Here is a 19,779-nt window from a genome sequence, read left to right as displayed (position 1 = left end):
ACAGAGCTTAAATTGTATAAAGACTTTACACAAGTTTTTCAGGATGGCTCTGTAAATATTGCGAGTGTTTTGATGGCAGGATTTCATTTAAAGGGAAGAATAGGATTAGGACTAGGCTTTTAGCAAGGCATTTGTGTCCTATAAAAGACATTTTTGTTGTGCTGTATGAGATAGAATTATTTTAAATGATTTCATTATGAATGCATGATCAATGTTTGCATGCCGTTCATATTACAGCTGGCTTAAATGAGGGGCCCTAAAATTCATTTCTTAAAGCACTGTTGTACCCCCAACAGTAAGCTAAAATGTTACTTCTGCAGGTATTTTCAGTCATGTATGGACTTTCCCTTTCAAATAAAGCTCTTACGCTGCATCTCTCTTGCCAGGACTGCCATTTTTATTTGGTATGGGAAAAGACACCACTTTTAATTAAAGCTATACCAGTCCTAATTCCACCGATCTGCCTTCTGCTTTTATGCACTACAGTACATAGGAATCTAGGAGGAAAGATTGCAAATGTGGTTGATGGGTCACTATTGCAACATATGTGACTATGATAAATTTTTAATCTACAAGATGCTTAATCTACAAGATACAAGTCTTAGTGCCTAACAAAAGTGTGCATGTGGGTTGGGGAAAGGAGTTATTTCTTTGAGTAGTTAAACTGTCAGAGGTATATGAGCTTTTCTTATGCTTATGTGAGCCCAGTGTATATACCTGAAGTCCTTTCAGATGTTGTGTCACATTTGCACATGGTGCCTATGTATTCCTAATGGAAGTTGGTATCATCTTTGTAATTAAATACTTTTTTTTTATTAACTCTTGCTTCTCCAAAATGTAAATATTCTGTTGTTGTTGAAATGAGTGAATTATGTGGAGCTTGTTTTTAATGGACTGCAGTGGACTTGTTCACGCGTGCAAGCAGCACGACTGTAATTGTGAAATGTGCAGGAAACAGATTGGCTTTGGTCCTTGAAAAGCGATTAGACTTTCTCCCTTCAGATACCACCTTGAACCTAGCCGAAGGCCATAGCAAGGGAAGGGTGCCCACCCCGTGGTTATTCTCTAGCTCATGTTGGATGTGTTGCTGCTCTCTGTTCTGGTGAGGTAGCTGTTTGCTACAGAATTCACAGTTACAGTGGATGCGAGTTACTCTCTTACTGGCAAGTCTTGACAGAAAGCAACAGTCATATTGACATAAAGGTGATGTCTTATATACTCCTTCTTCCAGAGGTGATTTTTCCAGATTGCTAGCTGGTATTGTGTTGGCAAGCTTGCTTTTCCACTGCCTCTGCTAAACCTGTTTCAAGGATAAATAGGGGACCCCACACTTGGCATTTTCCAGCTCTTCTCATTATGTCCCCTTATGAGCACTGTCTTTATGTCCAAACAGGCTTTGAACAAACAATTTTTATTGCTTTTTTGAATGATCTATATGTGGATGTTAAGCACTTCTTTATTATTAAATTTTACTTTGGGTCACTAGGTCAGTCTTGATTTACAGATGTGGGATTTAAAGGCTGAACACTGTTAAATCCATTTGAGCATCTGGCCATTCATAGTAGACATTTCATTAGCATGTAACAGGGGAACTGTTAAATGTCTATTTGAAATTAATGATTTTTTAAAAATATTTTTATCTGTGGTAGAGTATTACATATGGCCATAGGCTTTATGCTTAATGCAGACAAATGAGGGTTAGTGTAATCTCCTACGTGATTTCACGAAGGAGATTTATTCTAGAATATTGTCTTTTGGAGGCCAGCAGAGATGATCATTTGTACTGACTGGTATTTTTTTATATTATCTTTTTAAGAGAGAAGCTCAATTTTGGTACCTCATCTGCCCAAAGAGACGCTTTGAATACACTCCCACCTAAACAACATCTAGAAATACAACCTAGTATACAGTGGGCTTTTCATGGTCCTGTTTGTACATATTGAGTCTTTCAGGGAGACTTGTCATTAAATCGTAAAAACCTGAGTTAATGTATAGGAGACTGGCTTGCATATAAATGAAAACAATTGTTTTCTTCAAACAGACAAGTCTTTCTGCTTTTCATTTGACACATTACTGTGGAATGCTGTTTGACACGACTTGGATTTATTTATACGTTGTGTTCAGGCTACTAGCTCGCAGAGTAGTGCTAAGTTTTAGATACGCTTTTTTTCCTGCAATCTACTCGTGTATTTTGAATTAAAAATACCAAATAAAAGCAAAAGCGAGCCCAGCCTTAGAGAAGCATGGCTATTTTGAGGTTAAAAGCTGCAGCTCCCCTGGGACAGCTAGCTGGTTTGGAAAGTCCGGGTGCCTGTTTACAAACTGTTTTGCTTGCAACTGGCATGAAATAATGGAGTCCTCGGGACACTGGATGTGGGAGGCTGAACCTGCTGACACAGGCGCTGCTACTGTTGGTCTCTTTGCAAGGCCTTGGTAATGTAAAATTGCTTGTGTCTTCTGTGCTTTGTATGGCTGGGGACAAATGTAGGCATTAAGACTTTTTTTGATGGTACTGGAAATTGCTATACCAGATTTTAGAAAACGTGAAATCATTTAATACATTTTAAAGCACATCATCGTATTAAACTGGTGCAGTGAGATTATGCATAATTAAATGTGAACAAGTGGCAATATAAAGAGTAACGATATATCTATGAATTGTGCAGGTTTTTTTCAGTCTTTTCCAGAGGGGGTTACGTTTAGTAGAGAAGTACTTTTGTCCTTCATTTAGCTGAGGAATCTGACGACTCAGAGCTGTTCTGCAAATGACTTCAGAAAACAGTCCTTCAAGGTAATCATTGTTCAGATGTCACCCTGAGGAGAAGAATGGGGGGGGGGGGGGTAAAAAGGAGCTAGCAGCAGAATATCTTGAAGTGCAGTTATTTTTAAGAAGTTTTTCATTTCCTCTGGTTGCTCTTATTTTATGCAATAATTAGCTGTTATTTTAAGTATATGAGTGTTACTTGGATGGGCAGAGACATGGGAAGTGTTTGCTTCATTATGAATACATGAGCAAAGCAAGAACTTGAGTATGTTTAAGAAAGTGGAACTCAGAATTGGAAGGAGCTATTTGGTCACTGAATTTCCTTGTCTTCTATCCTCCTCTCCTATCTGTCACAGCAAAGATACTTATTTCTCATTTAGGTGTTCAGTGGACTTTTCTTTTGGCACACTGAGAAGCACAGATTCTTACAAGCTATTGGATTCAAGCTTTAAACTGTAGTAAATGACCAAAAGCCAATGCTACAATGTGCTTCAGAAACTGAGCTGGAGAGACTGAAGCAATTGCCTGTGTCATGAGCTAGGTATTAGCAAAATATTTAAGCAGGCACTTGAGAAATTAATTCCACTGGCTGTATGATGCTTACCTGAAGTCCGTAGCCATGGCCAGTCTTCAGAGGAGATGATACCTGAAACAGCCAAATTATGGATCAGAGGGAAGAAAAGACCTCAAGTTCTGACAGATGGCTAGTAGAAGGCTTGGGGCACGGGCTCCTCTGACTTTTGCCAGTACGTGTGCAAAGTATTCATTGTATGGTCATGCTACTGCTGGGGAGGAGGGAAGGGTATATTTGCAGGCCATGAATACTACTTAATGTTTTTGTATTAAGGTTAAAGAATGCATTTATAAGCCACATGCACTGCAAATACTGTTTGTGCGGTGATTGCTTTCCTATTGATCAGTGCCATATGTTATGAACAGCTGATGTCTTGTCTTTTGATTGGATCTGATTAGCTTGTAACGAGCGAACTGAAAATAAAAATAAATTCAGTAAAGACATTCACTGTCTCATTAGTGTAACTGTTAAATACCTGAGACATATTTAGGTAAGTTGCTTATGAATATTTCTATTTGTGATGTACAATTCTCCCTTGGTATTGCTGCTGACTGGATGGCCGATAGCAGAGAGTCACTTCAGTGGCTGGAATGGCCAGAGCGTGTGATGTCCTCAAAGACAGACTGAGAACTGAGCTTGTTTAGCCTAGAGAAGGCTACAGGGGCATCTAATTACAATCTTCAAGATTTAAAGAGGGTGGAGTTGGAGTCTTCTTGGAATTGCACAGAGGAAGGTCAAGAAGCAACAGGAACATGTTGCAGTTGGGAAAATTTCATTTGGACAAAAGGGGAAAAAAATTCTTCCCTCTAAGATTGGTACAGCATTGAAAGAGGTGCCCAGAGAGGCTGGGGAATCTCCAACCGTGGAGATATTTAACATTTGACAAGAACCAGATCTCACCTTGAAGATAGGTCTGCTTTGAGTAAGGGGTTCAAGCAGATAACCCCCACTGATTTTAAGATACATTATATATATATAAAAATTTAGTTTTGAAGCTCTGAAGGTTATCTGATACAATACTGGGTTGTAAAAAACTGAGGTCTTAAGACTCTTTCTGTGAAGTCTTGTTTTTTATCTTAATATTTTTGAATAATTAATATTGTAACTCTATACACAGCAGGAGATATAATTGAGTTAGTTCACAAATGTAAGTGTGCCCATTATTGGACATGCATACTTTATGGACTTTTTGCTAGAGGGCAAGTAATTTTATTAACTAGAATGGTAAAGTACAAGACAATTTTTTTCATTCCAAATTTGATTACAGTGACCGTCTTATGTGTTACTAGTTAATAACTAGGAGTAAAGTAGTTCATTATATTAAGTATCCACTTTTACAAAGGAATTCTTGTGGAACATTTTTGCAGGACATGTCTGTGCTTTCAGGCAAGAAATTTGTACTTAAATTGTAAATGCTTTTCCAGCTATTGATCTTCTGAGGATGCTTTGCTGCAATTCTTTATGCTTGTTTATGCGGTGTGTAGACATCTGCTGGCTTGTGCAAGCTTTTGATTCTGTGGCTTTCTAGGAGGCAGAACTTGCCTTCATGAAGACTTCATACAGATGCAGCTAACCTTAGTGTTAAAGTATTCTAGCTTGTCAGTTCTATTTGTACTTGTAATATCACTTTTTGAAAAAGATCCATATTCAGCTGCCCAAATAAGTAGAAGTCATGTTATAGTTCTGAATATCTGGTCTACTTGAAGTTATAGATTTGGTAGCTGAAATTGAAACAAAGTACCTGAGCAGACCTTCTCAACAAAAGCTCATGAGCTCTGCCTAAATTGGAGATGGGGTTTCAGAAGACCTGAATTCCAGTCTCTTCTACAGTTAGGGTTTTTGTTTTGCATGTTTAAGGTAGTGTGATGTTCAGTTTCCAGGACTGCTGTAGATCACTGCTGCTGTTTGAGAGGTAGAGAAAATAGACTCAAGACCTTCTGATACTCCTTCAAAGAACAAGTTGATCTTGTAATGAGGTATTTCTGCAGGGCAGGATTTGAACTTCTAACTTGAATTTTTCATTCCTAGTGTTTCTTCCTCAGCTCCTGCATCTCTTTTGTGTTTCTGTCCCATCTCCTACAGATGAGCTAATGGTTTTGTCTTTGTCATCTTAAAAAGGTCACTGATGCTAAGGAAGATGAGTGAAAGCACAAAATACCTTGTTTATAATTCAGCAGAGTTGGTGAAGGCCTCCCATGTCATGCTTGCAGCAGTTACATTGAGGTTGAAACAAACGTATTACCTGTAAGAAATATTTTGATGCTGTTCTTACCTGCAATCAACATGGTGAACAATTGTGTAGCTGTTGTTTAGGTAGTGAAGATACCAGAAGGGTTCACAGGTTAGTTGAGATTATCTACTTCCTTCTTTAAAGATCTTGTAACACTCTTCTTTATAGCTCTAATAGTTCTGTGGCAGCTATAGGTGCCAAATCAGTTTCCATGAGTATTTTTCATGAGTATTTTTTACATCATTTCTCTTCAGTAACTCTTAGTTATGCCATTGCTTGGAGCCATATTTTGCTGTTATGACTTGGACGCCCACTGTAAGGCAGCTGGCAGGTCTTTTTGTCCTTTGGCTTGTCAAGATTTCTGTGTGACTCAGTTTTAAATGTGGAAGCTGCTACAAACAAGCTGTTACAGATAAAGATAATTACTAAGTCAAAATAAAATAGAAGACTTAGTGATGGAGCTTTATCTAAGAATTGAAACCCAACATTTAAATTCTAACAAGGATGAAATACTCACATTTAGCAGTGTGAGCATTGTCTGCACTCATTAATGAAGTTGGCAATACTGCATTGCTCTGCTGTCTGTTAGCTTCTTGTTGCTTTGGTAAACCAACTTATTTTAAGACCTGGTCCAGGTCACTATAGTTAAAAACCGTGCACTGTAGTTAAAAACCCATTTAACCGTTTGTTCTGCAAACTGGTCTGGCTTCTGGACTAACAGGATGCTTACATGAATTTTGATTTTTGTATGTGTGTCTGTGAAGGTGCTTTTATCAAGTATATAATCTAGTCCTTCTAGACAATAGACTTAACTTTTCCAGACTGGTCTTATTGTTGACATTATTTTGGCATTAGTGACAATATTCCAAAATTTTCCTATTGAAAAATTCTGAAAACTCTAGAATGCTTTGCTTGTTATTTAACACAAGATTAAAACTTCCTTTGGTAGCTCAGATTTTTGTGTATGTATGTGTCTTCTGTTTAATGCCCTCTGCTTGTGTGAGTCATCCATGAAGTTAAAAGAAATGTGATATTACTGCAGTTTTGTATGAGATCTCTTTCAGTGCAAATGTTAATGTTAGAACTAAGCAGCCAGAAACCAATACTGAATGATACAGAAAAACAACGGACAGGACACAGTCGTTATGAAAAGGAAGAACTGCTCAATCCATCATGTTTTACTGATAGTACTTTAATATTCTGGTCTATTCATCGTGTTTTAATGTGTGAAGATTCTGTTCTTTGAAGGTCACTGAAATTGCTTTAGTCCAGCTTGTCTCAAAATTGGGTGGAATTTTAAAATCTTTTTCCATAAGAAAGACAGCAGTGAAATTTAACTGTGTGTATCTTGTTGCTGGCACCTTTTCTAATTCTAGAATTCATGGATAATAGTAAAATAACTGTAAGGAAAAGTGTATTGATTGCTTTCGTATTAAAATAAGTGATGAAAATCTATTTCTGGCTGGCTGATGAGGGCTGGGGTGTGGATAGCAGCAATTTAAAGGAAATTATAATTTCATTAGTATTGATGTGGTCTCTGTGAAGGCTGTGTTTAACTCTCAGTGTAACTTTATCGTGTAAAAGTAAAAGGTCACAACTGTCTCCGGTTTTGCACCTTTATTGCACTAGGAGGTGAAATACGCTTCTTAAACTTCTGTTATTTTTTACCACTTTCTGTGTTATTACCTTCCCCTTCTGAAAGGGTTTGACCTGGGGAATTCCTTTTGATGATTTTTATCTGGACACTTGCATTTAGCAAGGTTAGATGGACTGGAGGAAAGAAGTAATATGTATTAATGGCAGGAGCTAACAGGCTCCGTAAAGAAGGTCCTAGTTTGCTGACTAGCCTGGAAATACAGGATTATATTGGTCCTAAACACCAAGCCAAAGGACTGAAGCTGTTTGTATATTTGAGGCAAGAGAAAACAGGCACAAATGGATAGTGGATTTTTTTTTTTTTTTTCTGTTATGAGATATTTTTAGGAACTGATGCGCTTTGGAGAAAGTAAGCCTGAGACTTCTTATGAAGTGATGGGGATGGTAGTGAAGGGCAGAAGGAGAAAGATGACAGCATTGTGCCACCAAGCTTCTCTTTCCTAAAAAGCATACAATCAGAGTTAAGGTAGAATGGGTTAAAAAAAAGCTTATGTTGTGACATATTATATGCCAGAAATATAAATGGATTCAGGAAGAGTTTAAAGAAACTCATGGCGAATACGTCAGCAGCTGGTAGACACGGTGGCACAAATGCATCTGCTGACTCAGGTGATCCCTAAAGAACGGAGGCTGGAAGCTGTGGGACTGAGGGAAGGATCATCATGTATTTGCTGCCTGCTACCATACGTTATCTAAGCATTTGCTGCTGGTTCTTTTCAGACATAGAACATTTGATTGGATGGTCATTTTTCTAACTCTTTAATAGTTCATGTGATCTGGTAGTGTGCTCTGGAAATGTACTGATGTGTCCCACTGGTGTTTGTTCTTTTGTGATTTTTTTTTTTTTATTAACTCAAAGCAGGAATAATTTGCACCTTATTTTTAATACCTGTCACTGCACAAACTTGCATTTTCATTAATATTTGTATAAGGAAACAAAATGATTGTCACTATGTTCTGACCTGTTTTACTTTTGAGTTTTTCTGTTGTCTTTGATTTCCAGTATGGCACAGGTAATTTTTAAGTTGTGGATGCAACCATTTGCTAAACTACTAAACTGAAGTAAAATCCTTATTCTTTTTGGTGACCGAAAATTAAATTAACTGGAAAGTGGCAGTTTGTATTTGTAAGCTGTTTTGTGAAGGTGTTAAATGAGCAACATGCTGAATAAAGATGGGTGGCACAGCACTGTTAGAGTAGGCCGTAGCTTTCCCTTTTCCTTTCTTTTTCTTTGCTTGTCTTCTGTTCCTTCTTTTTTTCCCACCCCTCCCTCTAAAATATACGGGGCTTTTTGTGGTGAACAGCTGGAACCATGCTCCCAACCGGGGAGGCACCAGAGCTGCTCTACTGGCCTAGCTCCACTGGGCCTTATTAGCTTAGTCCGATACCCTGGCTGGCAGGAGAGCGCGGGGTCAAGTGGGAGCGTCGCTGTTAGTAATACCGCAATACGGTATTCCTGCCGCCTGGGAGGAGGCAGCAGCTGCGGAGGAGGCAGGAGGCAGCCTGAAGAAGCAGCCGTCTTGAGGGGGGAAGGAGCGTGTGGGAGGAAGCGGTAAAGACGGCGTGAGGCGAGGCAGAGCTGCTGGGTCATGGGGTCTTCTCTTTGGTTTATTTGCTAAATGCGTGTTAGTGCAATAGAAGGGAGAGCACTATAAATAGTAATTTCCCTTTAAGAAAATCATGACAGCAGGAAGCTTTCCTCTTAATTCTATAAAAACTAGGAAAATGTGACTTAAGGAAAAAAAAGGAAGTATAAGAAATGTTGAACTGTTAAGGCGTTTTTTTAAAACAGGAAATTGGCAAGTCAAGCCCAAGTTGATAAAGGCAAAGCCTGTAACCACATCCCACATCAAAAATAAAATTCGTTTAACAATTGCTGTTATTTCATTGGTAGAGAAGATTAGTTAACAAATGAACCACAAGCTCCTTGATATTTGTAAAGAGCACTGGAAATAGCTTAAGTTATGAAAAAACTGCTTTGTAAAGTTGGACTAAATCATATAGTTGCTATTGCAAGTGCACCCCTTCTGTGAATGCTAATGGTTTAGAGGTCAGTGACTTGGCACTCCTAAGTGTTTAGTACAGTTCTTTGATTTTGTAGAGCCATAACCACTGAATTATTTGTTTGGAGGGTTTTTTAATTGCTTGTATTGCTGTAATGCTTGGACCCCATTAGAGACCAAGATTCTAGAACGACAAGTGCTTTACAAACCTAGGACAAGAAAGCAGACTAATCCCTGGAGAACTTTATATGTCTTTTGGGTTTTTGTACTGCTAGTGTGGTTTTCTCTTTGGGGCACATGACAGAGCCTTTAACAGCTGAGAGGGAAAGAAACAAAGAAAAAAATACTGCTACTTCCTTTGTAATTATGACTTAGTAATTGTACATCACACCTGCCTGGAGATTGTTTGTCTTAAATCCTTGCATGTGAACCAGGAGAGCTAGGGGAGGGACTGAAGGAATCAATTTTGATTTCAGAACTGGAAGGGAAATGTCCTTTTAACAAAGGTGTTCCTAACTGGGCTTCAGATCCGGGATCTCTCCTGTGCTTCTCACAGAATCAGAGAGTGGTTGAGGTTGGAAGGGACCTCTGGAGATCGTTTAGTCCAACCCCCTTGCTCAAGCAGGGAAGCCTAGTGCACACTGCACAGGATTGCACCCAGGCAAGTTTTGAATATCTCTAGAGAAGGAGACTTGACAGCCTCTCTGGGCAACCTGTCACTGTCACAGTAAAGAAGCTTTTTCCTTATATTCAGCTGCAACTTGCTGTGTTTCAGTTTGTGCCTGTTGCCTCTTGTCCTGTCGCTGGGCTCCACTGAAAAGAGTCTGGCCCCAACCTCTTGACACTCTTCCTTAAGATATTTTTACACATTGATAAGATCCCCTCTCAGTCCTCTCTTCTCCAGGCTAAAGAGGCCCAGCTCTCTCAGTAGAGATGTTCCAGTCCCCTAATCATCTTCACAGCCCTACACTGGACTCTCTCCAGTAGCTCCATGTCTCTCTTGTACTGGGGAGCCCAGAACTGGACACAGTACTCCAGATGTGGTCTCACCAGGCCTGAGTAGAGGGGCAGGATCACCTCCCTCGACCTGCTGGCAACACTTCCCAATGCACCCCAGGATACCATTGGCCTTCTTGACCACAAGGGCACATTACTGGCTCATGGTTAACTTGTCCACCAGCACTCCCAGGTCCTTCTCTGCAGAGCTGTTTTCCAGCAGGTCAGCCCCCAGACTGTACTGGAGTTATTCCTCCCGAGGTGCAGGACCCTGTACTTGCCTTTGTTGAACTTCATGAGGTTGCTCTCTGCCCAGCTCTCCACCTTGATGGGGACTAGTAACACGTTTTTTTAAGGCTCTGTTGCAACTCTGCCTTTTGTTGTTGTACCAGTACCTGAATTCCCATTCCTAAACTATTTTTTCCCCCTCCTGCTATTCTGTCTGGTTATAGTATCTTGAGTTGTACCACTGCTTCTTCCTTCTTCTCTCACATGCCTGTGTGGCAAAGCTTGAAGGATGGAGCTTAATGAGACAGCAGATAACCCATTTGCTGTTGGAAGGGATCCTTCTCTCCCACTGTCTTCCTCTGCTGACACCGAGCCTCGTCTGAGCTTGTGGGTCAGTTCAGCTTTTTCAATTAACAGGATAATCTAAAAGAAAATGGGTATGTTTCTGGCTAGGTTAGTGAGCTGAGCAGGCTTGCTGCACTGCCAGACCAGACCCACGGCGAGGAGGGGAGGAGCAGAGTGTTTTGCGTAGGCAGCCAGCCATCAGCTTGGCCAGACTTTCCTGTTGGGCTGCACGCTGGTTCTCACGCCTTGCTTCTGTTCAGGATATTGGGCAATCGAGTGTGACTGTCATCCTTCATGTACCCATGCAAAGGCCCTTGTCAACACTGCACAGCTACTGCGGTCGATCACCATTAGCCTCTGCAGTGGTCGGGGCCCCGTTGCCGTCCCTAGGTGTGGTGTCAGAGCTGAGCTGACGCGACCTTCTGGCACTGGGAAGGGCGGTTGTGCTCTGGGCGGTGTGGCCCTGCTGTCCCCACCACGCACCTGGAGCTTGTCGCTTCCTACAAAACACTGGTACAACTTACTGGTGCAAAAGAAAACTGTTCACTTTGCCTGCAGGAGGTATTCCTGATGGGCTAGCAGCTTGCATTAGCTTATCATGGGCTGGATGTTTTTGTAAGGGAGAATGTGACTGTAGCTGGAAGAGGGAAATGATGGAAGTGGGATCTGATGCATTTTGATAGTGGAGGGATTAAGCTGATGTGCAACTACAACATTAACCACATCCTTAGTGGTGTCATCTTCTTCCCTTCCTTGGCAGAAAGGGAAACTACTGAATACTCATGTGGTTTTCTTCATTTGTAGTGCTTTGTGGTTGGTTGCTTGATTTCTTTCTTTTTTTTCCCACTTTTATTATTATTACTTTGAGCCATTTGCTTTTTTGCCATATTTCAGCTCTGCAGTTTTACTCTCTGTCTTTGGTGATCAAAAGCAGGAAGCCCCCATCGTGTCCTCCGTTACAATCAAAGAAACCGCAAAGCAGCAGCGATAGGACTTGCTTGGGCTCATGCACATAACTGAGGCCTCACTTACCACTTTAGTACATCCAGAAGGTGCAGGCAGGAGGGTCAGTAAAAGCAAAGCCACTGACCCTCTTTGTCCAGCGTGCATGGATCAGTGTGGCGTTCTCCTGGATTTTGATCTAGGCCAGAATACGCGTCTGCCTATCTGCAGTGCTGAAGGGCACCTTGGGTGCGTGTGTGTGTGTGTGTTTGATTTGCAGATTTTATTTTCCCTTTTTCTGGAAGTGTCTGTTCAAAACAACAGTGAAAAATATTCGGAGGTCCACTCCTAGGCAAATTTAAGTTGTGTGTGTGTGGTGGGGTTTTTGTTTTAAGATATGGTTAATATTCAACTTTCTGCAGAAAAATCACTCGTTACTGATTTTAGCTTATCCCAAGAATTAAGAAAAGGGCAGGATGTAGAAAGTCGTACAGGAGGGGAGTCAGCGCGGGAGAAGGGTGTGTGGTGTCTCGCTAGCTAATCCCAAACTGAACCCCTGTGCACACTAGTGCAGGGCTTCCAGGGCAGGCTTTTAACAGCACCTTGAAAACTATTTGCAGATAGAGTATGTTTTCATTTCTGCTCAGGACCAAACTATTGTGTTTTTGAAGTACTGAGGTGTAAAGAAGAAGAGAGAGCATAGATAGCAGTGTGACCTAGCCACACCTGCCTCTGTGAAAGGTGTCTTTTGGTTGTTGCTTTTTGCCTATTTCAGACTAATGGAGCTGCTTAAAGGTCTGTCACTGTGGGGAAAAACAGGCAGAGGGGGAATGCTTTCAGTGCTGAGCACGGATATATTGAAGTTCACTAGTGCTCCAGCTGCATTCCATATGCCAGGGTGACATTTGGGGTTATGAAACCTCTGGATGTGACATTTGGGGTTATCAAGCCTCTGGATGGGACAAAAATCACTGTTTCACTGTCACTGTCTTGCAGAAACTTCATATCATGTCTTGATGCAATATCCTCAGCAAACCTATTCAAGCACTTTGTGCTATCTTTCTTTCAAAGGAGTCTGCAGTAACAAGGCAGTTGAAGACAGACCTGCTGAATGTTAGTTTGTGATTCACTGTCACATGAGCCGATTTATTTTCGGGGTGTGTGTCAGTATGGAAGATTGTCCAAGTAGCTCTTGAATACTTTGTTCAATTTTTTAGATTTCATAACAGCACTCATAGTCACGTGACTTCTTTCTCAACTCCAGCTTCATCAGGACAAGAATATTCAAAAGATTAAAGTAAATAATTTGAGTTTCCTTATCTGCAAAATGGGGAAAATAGAAAGAGGACTTGTGAAGTGCTTGGAGGTGGAAAGCAGACTAAGTGCTGTATGTTTATCATGAGATACTTGTATAAACTCATAATTACTGGAATGATGGAGTCATATTATGTGCCAGTAATTTCAGTTGGAAGTAAATTAGTTTCACAGAATTTAACTAGTCTATTATGCATGTCCCTGGACCAAGAACATGCTGGTTTTAGTTTGAATAGTCATTTTATTCATACTGTATATCAGAAAGTACTTATTAAGCCCATGAATTAGAACATTTTATTTTAAATAGTTATTTTCTATGCTTCTTCATCTGCTTGTAGAATAATTTAATAAAAATAACCTTATTCTTTAATCAGCTGTTCTTTAAAGTTCACAGGTATTTTGTGATGGCAGGTAAGACAATAGCTGCATCTCTTGTCAATGAGGATACAACTAATATTTGACAAATACAGTGTTATTGAGCAGTTTGTGCTTTGTACTGTTTCTGCTTTTTCCCAGAGTAAGCAAAACTGGATATAAAACTCATGTGTGACCAGGTGAATAGGTTAATGGGATGTCCTCGTTGTATCTTTTCTAATCTCCCCGAAATCCACTTATCTGCTAGCTAATCAAATAGAGATAAACAATTAATTTTTTACCTTTTTTGAAAAGGAGTTAAATACCTATTTCGCAGTTGGCATTTGGAAGCTTCCTTGTACCTGTTTCAATGTTGGTGCTTTTGAAAGTGAAATAAAATTCCCAATTGCCTTCACGTTTGTAGAATTCCCTCTCTTTCCCTGAGCGGCCTGGGGGAGCCGAGGTTGCTCTCCCTGTGCCGTTGCAAGTTACGGAAGGGCCTGAGAGGTGGGAGATGGTGGGCACGTAGGGGCTGCCCAGAGCTCTGCTCTGCGCCTTGTCCTCTGCCTCCTGCCCGGTGCAAAAGCCAGCGACCGCGCGGAGCCTGGCTCGAATGTCATCCCTCCCACAAGTACCATGTTACGGTGTTTGTAACAGTTTTTAGGTAGCTGTCCCCAAAAGGGGGACTGGGTAGGTTGTTTTCAGTTCCTTCTCCCCAGCCCTCCCCCTTCTGGGTCTGGCCTGTGGGACCCCTGTCTTCTCTCCACCTGTGAAGGTTGGTAACTAGTATTTACATGGCTGCTTATTTGAGCTGGTTGCTTTATTATTATTATTAATTATTATTAATAATATTTTTAATTCTGCAGCCATTTCTGTTTCTCTTACAGTCCAGTAGCACTATGTTGCTTGTCGGAAAATTGAAAACTTAAATTCAGATGGGATCAGCAATAAAGATCTGCCACGTGCTTCCTATGGCTTGTGTTATCTGTGTGAACTCCATCTAGTCCTCTAAGCCCCTGTCCTGCCTGGACGCGATAGCCGTGCACGCTAAGGGTAATGACGTGCCTGCGACTGTCGACACCTTAACCACCGTATGGGTGTGGGCTGTGCTAATCGGGTGTCCCGTTAACCCCGATCTGAGCCAGCGCCCTGCCACTGTGCGGGTACCCGGGCTCGGGCACCTCTGCTCTGCCTCGTCTCGGGCTCAGAGAGGGCACGTGGCGAGGCATTCGGATTAATTTAGTATATATGGTTTTTTTTCTGGATTATGAGTAGTAGGGCATCAGACTGAACAAACACTGACAAAGTCTCGCGGGCAGGTGGGCGAAACAGGCCACTGGGAAAGGAGTTTGTCTGCAATATGGGAAACTGCGAAAAAAAATTTATCTTTGCTGCAGAGGCTCCTTAGGAGAGCAGAGGTGCTCTGCTGTGCATGTACTCCGTCTAGAAGCTCAAGGGAGAGGCAGTCCGTGAATTCTTGGAGGTGAACTTAAAAAAGGAAATGTAACCTGTGCATTGGCATTCTCCTAGTCTGGTTATAAAACATACTCAATTTAATCAATTCATTCAATAACTGTTACTTTTTGTCTTCATTTCCAGCGTTGATCCAGGGTGAATGGGATTTGTATGTGTCTTTAAGAAGAAGGGAGATGCTTGCTGGGAGCACTAAGGATGAGGAACTGCAACCTCCTATCATAGCAGTTAAAAAAAAAAAAAAAAGCAAAACCAACAAACACAAAATCCAAGTCTCGAGCACTCAGAATAGATTGTGTCTAGATTTCAAATCCATATGTATGGAACTTGCATCTGTTCATCTCAAGAAGAAATATGCACTGAATTTTTAAAATAACAGGAGGATAATAGTTGTTTTTACTATTTTTGGCAAAACCCCTTTTGCCTAGCATCTGTAATAGAAAGGAAGTAGTTAGCAGCCCTATTCCAGACAGCTGTCTCCTCCGCGAAAAACCCGTAAACAAATATTCATAACAACGGATTGTTTTGCAAGTATATTCCCTGTCACCCTTGGTGCTCGTCCCTCCATGCAGCAGTGCAGAGGCGTGCGCGCGCACAGCCTTGGACGCGAGGTTTCGGAGCTTGCTCCTCGGTGGAAGGGGCCGTAGAGAGATGTGGTTTGGACCAGCAGCTGCAGATGACTTCAGCTGCAGTGAATTCAAAGCTGCCGGCTAGGTTCTGATTCATGTTGCCCAAATTGACAGGGCTGGATTTACGTCTCCGTTTCTTTCTCCTGTGGGTATAAACATATGCCAGCAAGGGATCTTTGAAAGTTCACACATGAATAGAAAATTTTTTTTGCTGCATAACTTCTCTTTTCAGTTATTCCTTTCACTTTTAAAAAATTACGTTTTCACAGTTCAGAATTCACTCTAGTTAACATCTTCATATTCTAGAGCATATCGAACTTGTGCTATTTTAAAATGGATTTAGAATGTTTCTAATTAGTTTAACCTTGGAATTCTGTGCCAAACAAGCTAGCAGTTTCCAGCCTATGTCTTAATGTAATCTTTTTCAGTCACTGTTCTAGTATCCTCCTGTCATGTTTACTTCATTCTAAGAACTTTAAATACATATTATACAGTGAAAAAGATTATTAGAAATGAACATCATGTAATATAAGTGGAGAACTAAGTAGCAACCAGAGGAATGGACTAATCTGTCATTTAACCTTGATACTACTTTATTTTCAAAGAGCAGTGCAGTCGGTAGTGACAAAACTTTCAGGGTAGCTACGGCGTTAGACAAAACAATTTATGGTATTCTCTCCTCCTCCTCCTTTCTCCTGCAGCTTGTAGGTTACATAAGCTGATTTTTTTTTTTTTTTTTTGATTTTCCTCTTTAATAGTGAACAGACTCCACTCTTCTCTTTAAGCTGACTGATTTGCATGCTTACGTTTTTCCTCTCAAAGCAGGCTTGCCTTCAAAGAGGAGGAGCATATTATAATTGAAAGACCCAGCATGTAAACTGTCGGTGTATACTGAACATCTGGTGAGGAGTATTTTCTGGCAGTTTATAGATCTTGTAAATAGGATATGTCCGAGTCTGTCATGGGGTTATTAGCCTTGTGAAATCAATTCCTTGTGCAGTGGAATATATTTAGAAATGTCTTCTGAACCAGGTAAGATTGAATGGGATGCTTCTGTTAAATCTTAATCTCTTTAAGACTTGGGGGTGTTTGTATCCAGAGATGCACAGAGTTAAACTTTATAGTATGGTGCCTTGAAGCGAATAAACACATTAAAAATTCAGCTGCTTCCTGATGTAATACAGTTGGAATGCTGTGGTGTCTTTTTGCTCCTATTCTAAGTAAATTAGCTTGCAGTTTCTTGAACTGCTTGCCTAACAAATCTACCATACAAAGAACTGTGTTACTTCTGGCTCATTTTGCTGCTGCTTTCATCGACTCAAGACTTTTTAAAGCAAGTCAGTTCTGTGATATTTATAAGTGTTTTCTGTTTCTAACTTAACTTGCCATGTCCATAGAACTGGAGCTTAGTGTATAGCTGCAAGGTTTCTACAGTGCAGTTCTATAAATCAGCCCTGACCCTAAGAATTGTGTCTCTTACTGTTTTAGGAAGTAGATGTACACTTCTGGCTTATGCTCAGTTTTTCTTGTATAGTCCTTCAATAATATACTTAGCTTGAATTTACACTCCTTTAAGGTACAGAATTGTCGTTCAGAATAAAATAGTATCTTCTTGCTTTTCTTCTAATCAAAGGTTTGTTTTTTATTGCAAATATGTTTCTAACTTAATTTTTAGAATTACTACTGAAAGTATTACTTTACTGATAAGTGATGCACTTTTCAGTTTTGAGAGAAGCTCAACTTAAAGTAAATTAAAGTAATAGGTTTACCAAGCCCTAACAGCATAAGAAAATAAATATTTTGAATTAATTTTTTTCAATAGAGCTGGAGATGAAATAGGTCTGTGAAACGTTTTGGTTCAGAAGGCTTGTGTCTTCTTGGAAAGCCAGATGAAACTAAATAGAGTGAAGGGAGTTACTGTGTGAGTGAGTTTGAGAAATCTGCCAGAGAAGCTTGGAGTAGATATATGCAAGTATCCCTACCTAGTTCTTCTAGCATTCTTGTAGCATTTGTGGGCATCTATTTTCTCCTGGGTAAAAGAATACTTGTTGAAATCATTCCATTGGCTTTTTTATCTGTTTTATGAACCAACTTGAAATTATTATTCTTCTAGATTTTGTTAATCAACCTGTAGAATGGGAAACTCACTCTTCCTCCAACTCTAACTATCATTCTTCTGTATCCTGAGAAAATCTGTGTATGAATGTAGGAAACTTTCCTTCATCAATCTTGCTCTTTGAAGCTGTTTTCTAGGATCTGTAATGAATCTCTTCCTACAAATGTATAAAACCCTCATGAGTTTTCGGGAAGCTCAGTGTGATGCTGTCACTACTGTTTCCATATTACGGCTTGTCTTCCCTCTCACCCTTTGGCTTACTTGTGGTTATTTCTGTTTGCAGAGGCCTACAGTGCATGTTTGCAAAACAGTGACAGTCTAAATGTAACATTCATTGTAAAGCTGTGAGCTTTGATTTTGAGAGATCAAACGTGAAATAATACAGACATATTTGTAGGTGCCATAAGGTGGTAATAGGTTATGCTCTCATGGTATTTTTCAGGCAGTCAGTTTGCTCAGGCTCTGGTTAGAAGCTGTATCAATGCAGTTAGTGCCATAGTGGACTGTCTAGTGAACAGCTGGCAAAAAGCAAAAAGGCAAAAAACCTGAGCTTCTGCCTGCCTGCAGAGTGGCGTGCAGATGTCTCATAATGTGACCTTCTCACAGTGGTATCAGGAGGCCCTGGTGTATAGACACTACGCATAGAAAAGATGACATCAGGTGGTTCCCATTTGTGCAGGTTTGAAATCGAGTGGGTAGATATCCCTTGACACTCCTACACAGGAGCTGAGAGAAACTTGAGTTACGGCTCTATCACTTGTCTAAGTGCTGGCCCCTTACAGTCAGAAAGAGGAAGAATTCCTTTCAGGGTTGACTACTGGAATTGCATACCTGAAGAGACAGGCAGTAGACCACCTATGCAAAGATACACAGGTCAGTTTATTCATGGTTCAGCCATGCAACTGTGTGCAGGTGCCTGAGCAAAGCAGGTTCCTGAGTGTCAAAGGCTTGTAACTTGGATAAGGAAAACACTTGAAGCATGTACCTTTTCTGCGGCTTTACTTGTTTTTGAAGACAGGAACTTTATTTTTTTTGGGGGGGGGGATTCCCTATAGAAAGCTCCACTGGAAAGCATGTTTCAAGCAATGTAGTTTTAAAATATTCAGTGACACTGTGACCCATAAGTCAGCGGAGAGCTAATTGTTCTCATTTGTACCCTCAGTGCTCTTGGCCACGTGACTGCAGCACTCAAGAGTCTTCCGTTAAAGTTAGTCTTTTCAGTTATAGGTGCTATATGGACAGAGAAAGACAGTCTAGTGGCTTAGGCCAGTGCTTGCAAACCTGGAGAAGTTGTTGAGCTTTCACTCAAAATTCAGAGCACTTTTGCAATGCTCATTTTTCCCCTCTCCTCCTCATTTATGTTTATTGTAAAAGAAAGAGTTAAATCCCTTAATATTACAGGTTGGGAAATTTAGAGCCTGTGTATATCCTTACAGTTTGACAGGCAACACTTGACCTTGAGAAGGACAGGAAGGGTAGGTAGTTAGGAAACATAATCTTTGCTTTAGATTGTCATAAAAAATTCAACATATTGTAGCTGCTCTTACTTGCTTCTGAAGAAGCCCTTACAGTCATAACCTGATCACTTAAAAAACAAACCAAAAAAACCCCAAACCCACCTGGGTTAGATGATATCAGGTGGAGAAGAATCAAACTATTGCCAAACCTTGCCTCAAACAAATGGAATTTTATTCATTCATTCATTTATTAAGAATAATTTCACAGATTTGATTTGCGATGTATTTTAGAAGACTTTTCTCCTCAAGATGAAAGCTGTCTGCTTTTTAGTGAAAGCTGTCAACTTTTTAATGAGTTTTTTGATACTCTTTCTACTGATTCCAGAAACAGAAGCTTTATTTACGACAGTAAATACTACATGGGAGTCAGCAACATTGCGCTGGGCTGTAGCTCTATGAAGAGCTCAAATCAATCATTGCTGCCCAAATGCTGCCCAGGGTCCTTCCTGGGATTTTTCTGGACTTCAGGTCTCTTCCACAAGCCAATGCAGCTCACTCACACAGCAGAAAAATACTGTGGTAAAAAATGATGTACCATTTTCTTCTGTGTGCGGCTAATGTTGGCTTAGAGACAAATTCAGCAAGCAATAGAGCTGGTAAGAAGCAATGGGAACTAAAGGAGTGTTGAGGACAAGAGG

General features: G+C 40.5%; 1 protein-coding gene across 2 annotated transcripts in view; it reads left to right on the top strand.

The window, feature by feature from the left end:
* Positions 1 to 2,368: 2,368 nt before the first annotated feature.
* The window catches only part of FGD4 (FYVE, RhoGEF and PH domain containing 4), a 67,524-nt gene continuing 50,113 nt past the window's right edge, over positions 2,369 to 19,779 (top strand). Inside the window, exon 1 of one of the 2 annotated variants that reach the window (XM_062590105.1) lies at positions 2,369 to 2,433. Coding sequence is in view for 1 of the 2 variants with exons in the window: in XM_062590097.1 (XP_062446081.1) it covers positions 16,525 to 16,540 (16 nt within the window). In the remaining variant the exon portion in view is untranslated. Of the gene's footprint in view, positions 2,434 to 16,379; positions 16,541 to 19,779 lie in introns of those variants that run through there. The other variant, XM_062590097.1, reaches the window with a different exon arrangement.

Source organism: Rhea pennata, chromosome 1 (genome assembly GCF_028389875.1).
Source record: "Rhea pennata isolate bPtePen1 chromosome 1, bPtePen1.pri, whole genome shotgun sequence".
Taxonomy (NCBI): Eukaryota; Metazoa; Chordata; class Aves; order Rheiformes; family Rheidae; genus Rhea; species Rhea pennata.
Note: the sequence above shows the minus strand (reverse complement) of the source record. Positions and strands in the feature narration are given on the sequence as shown.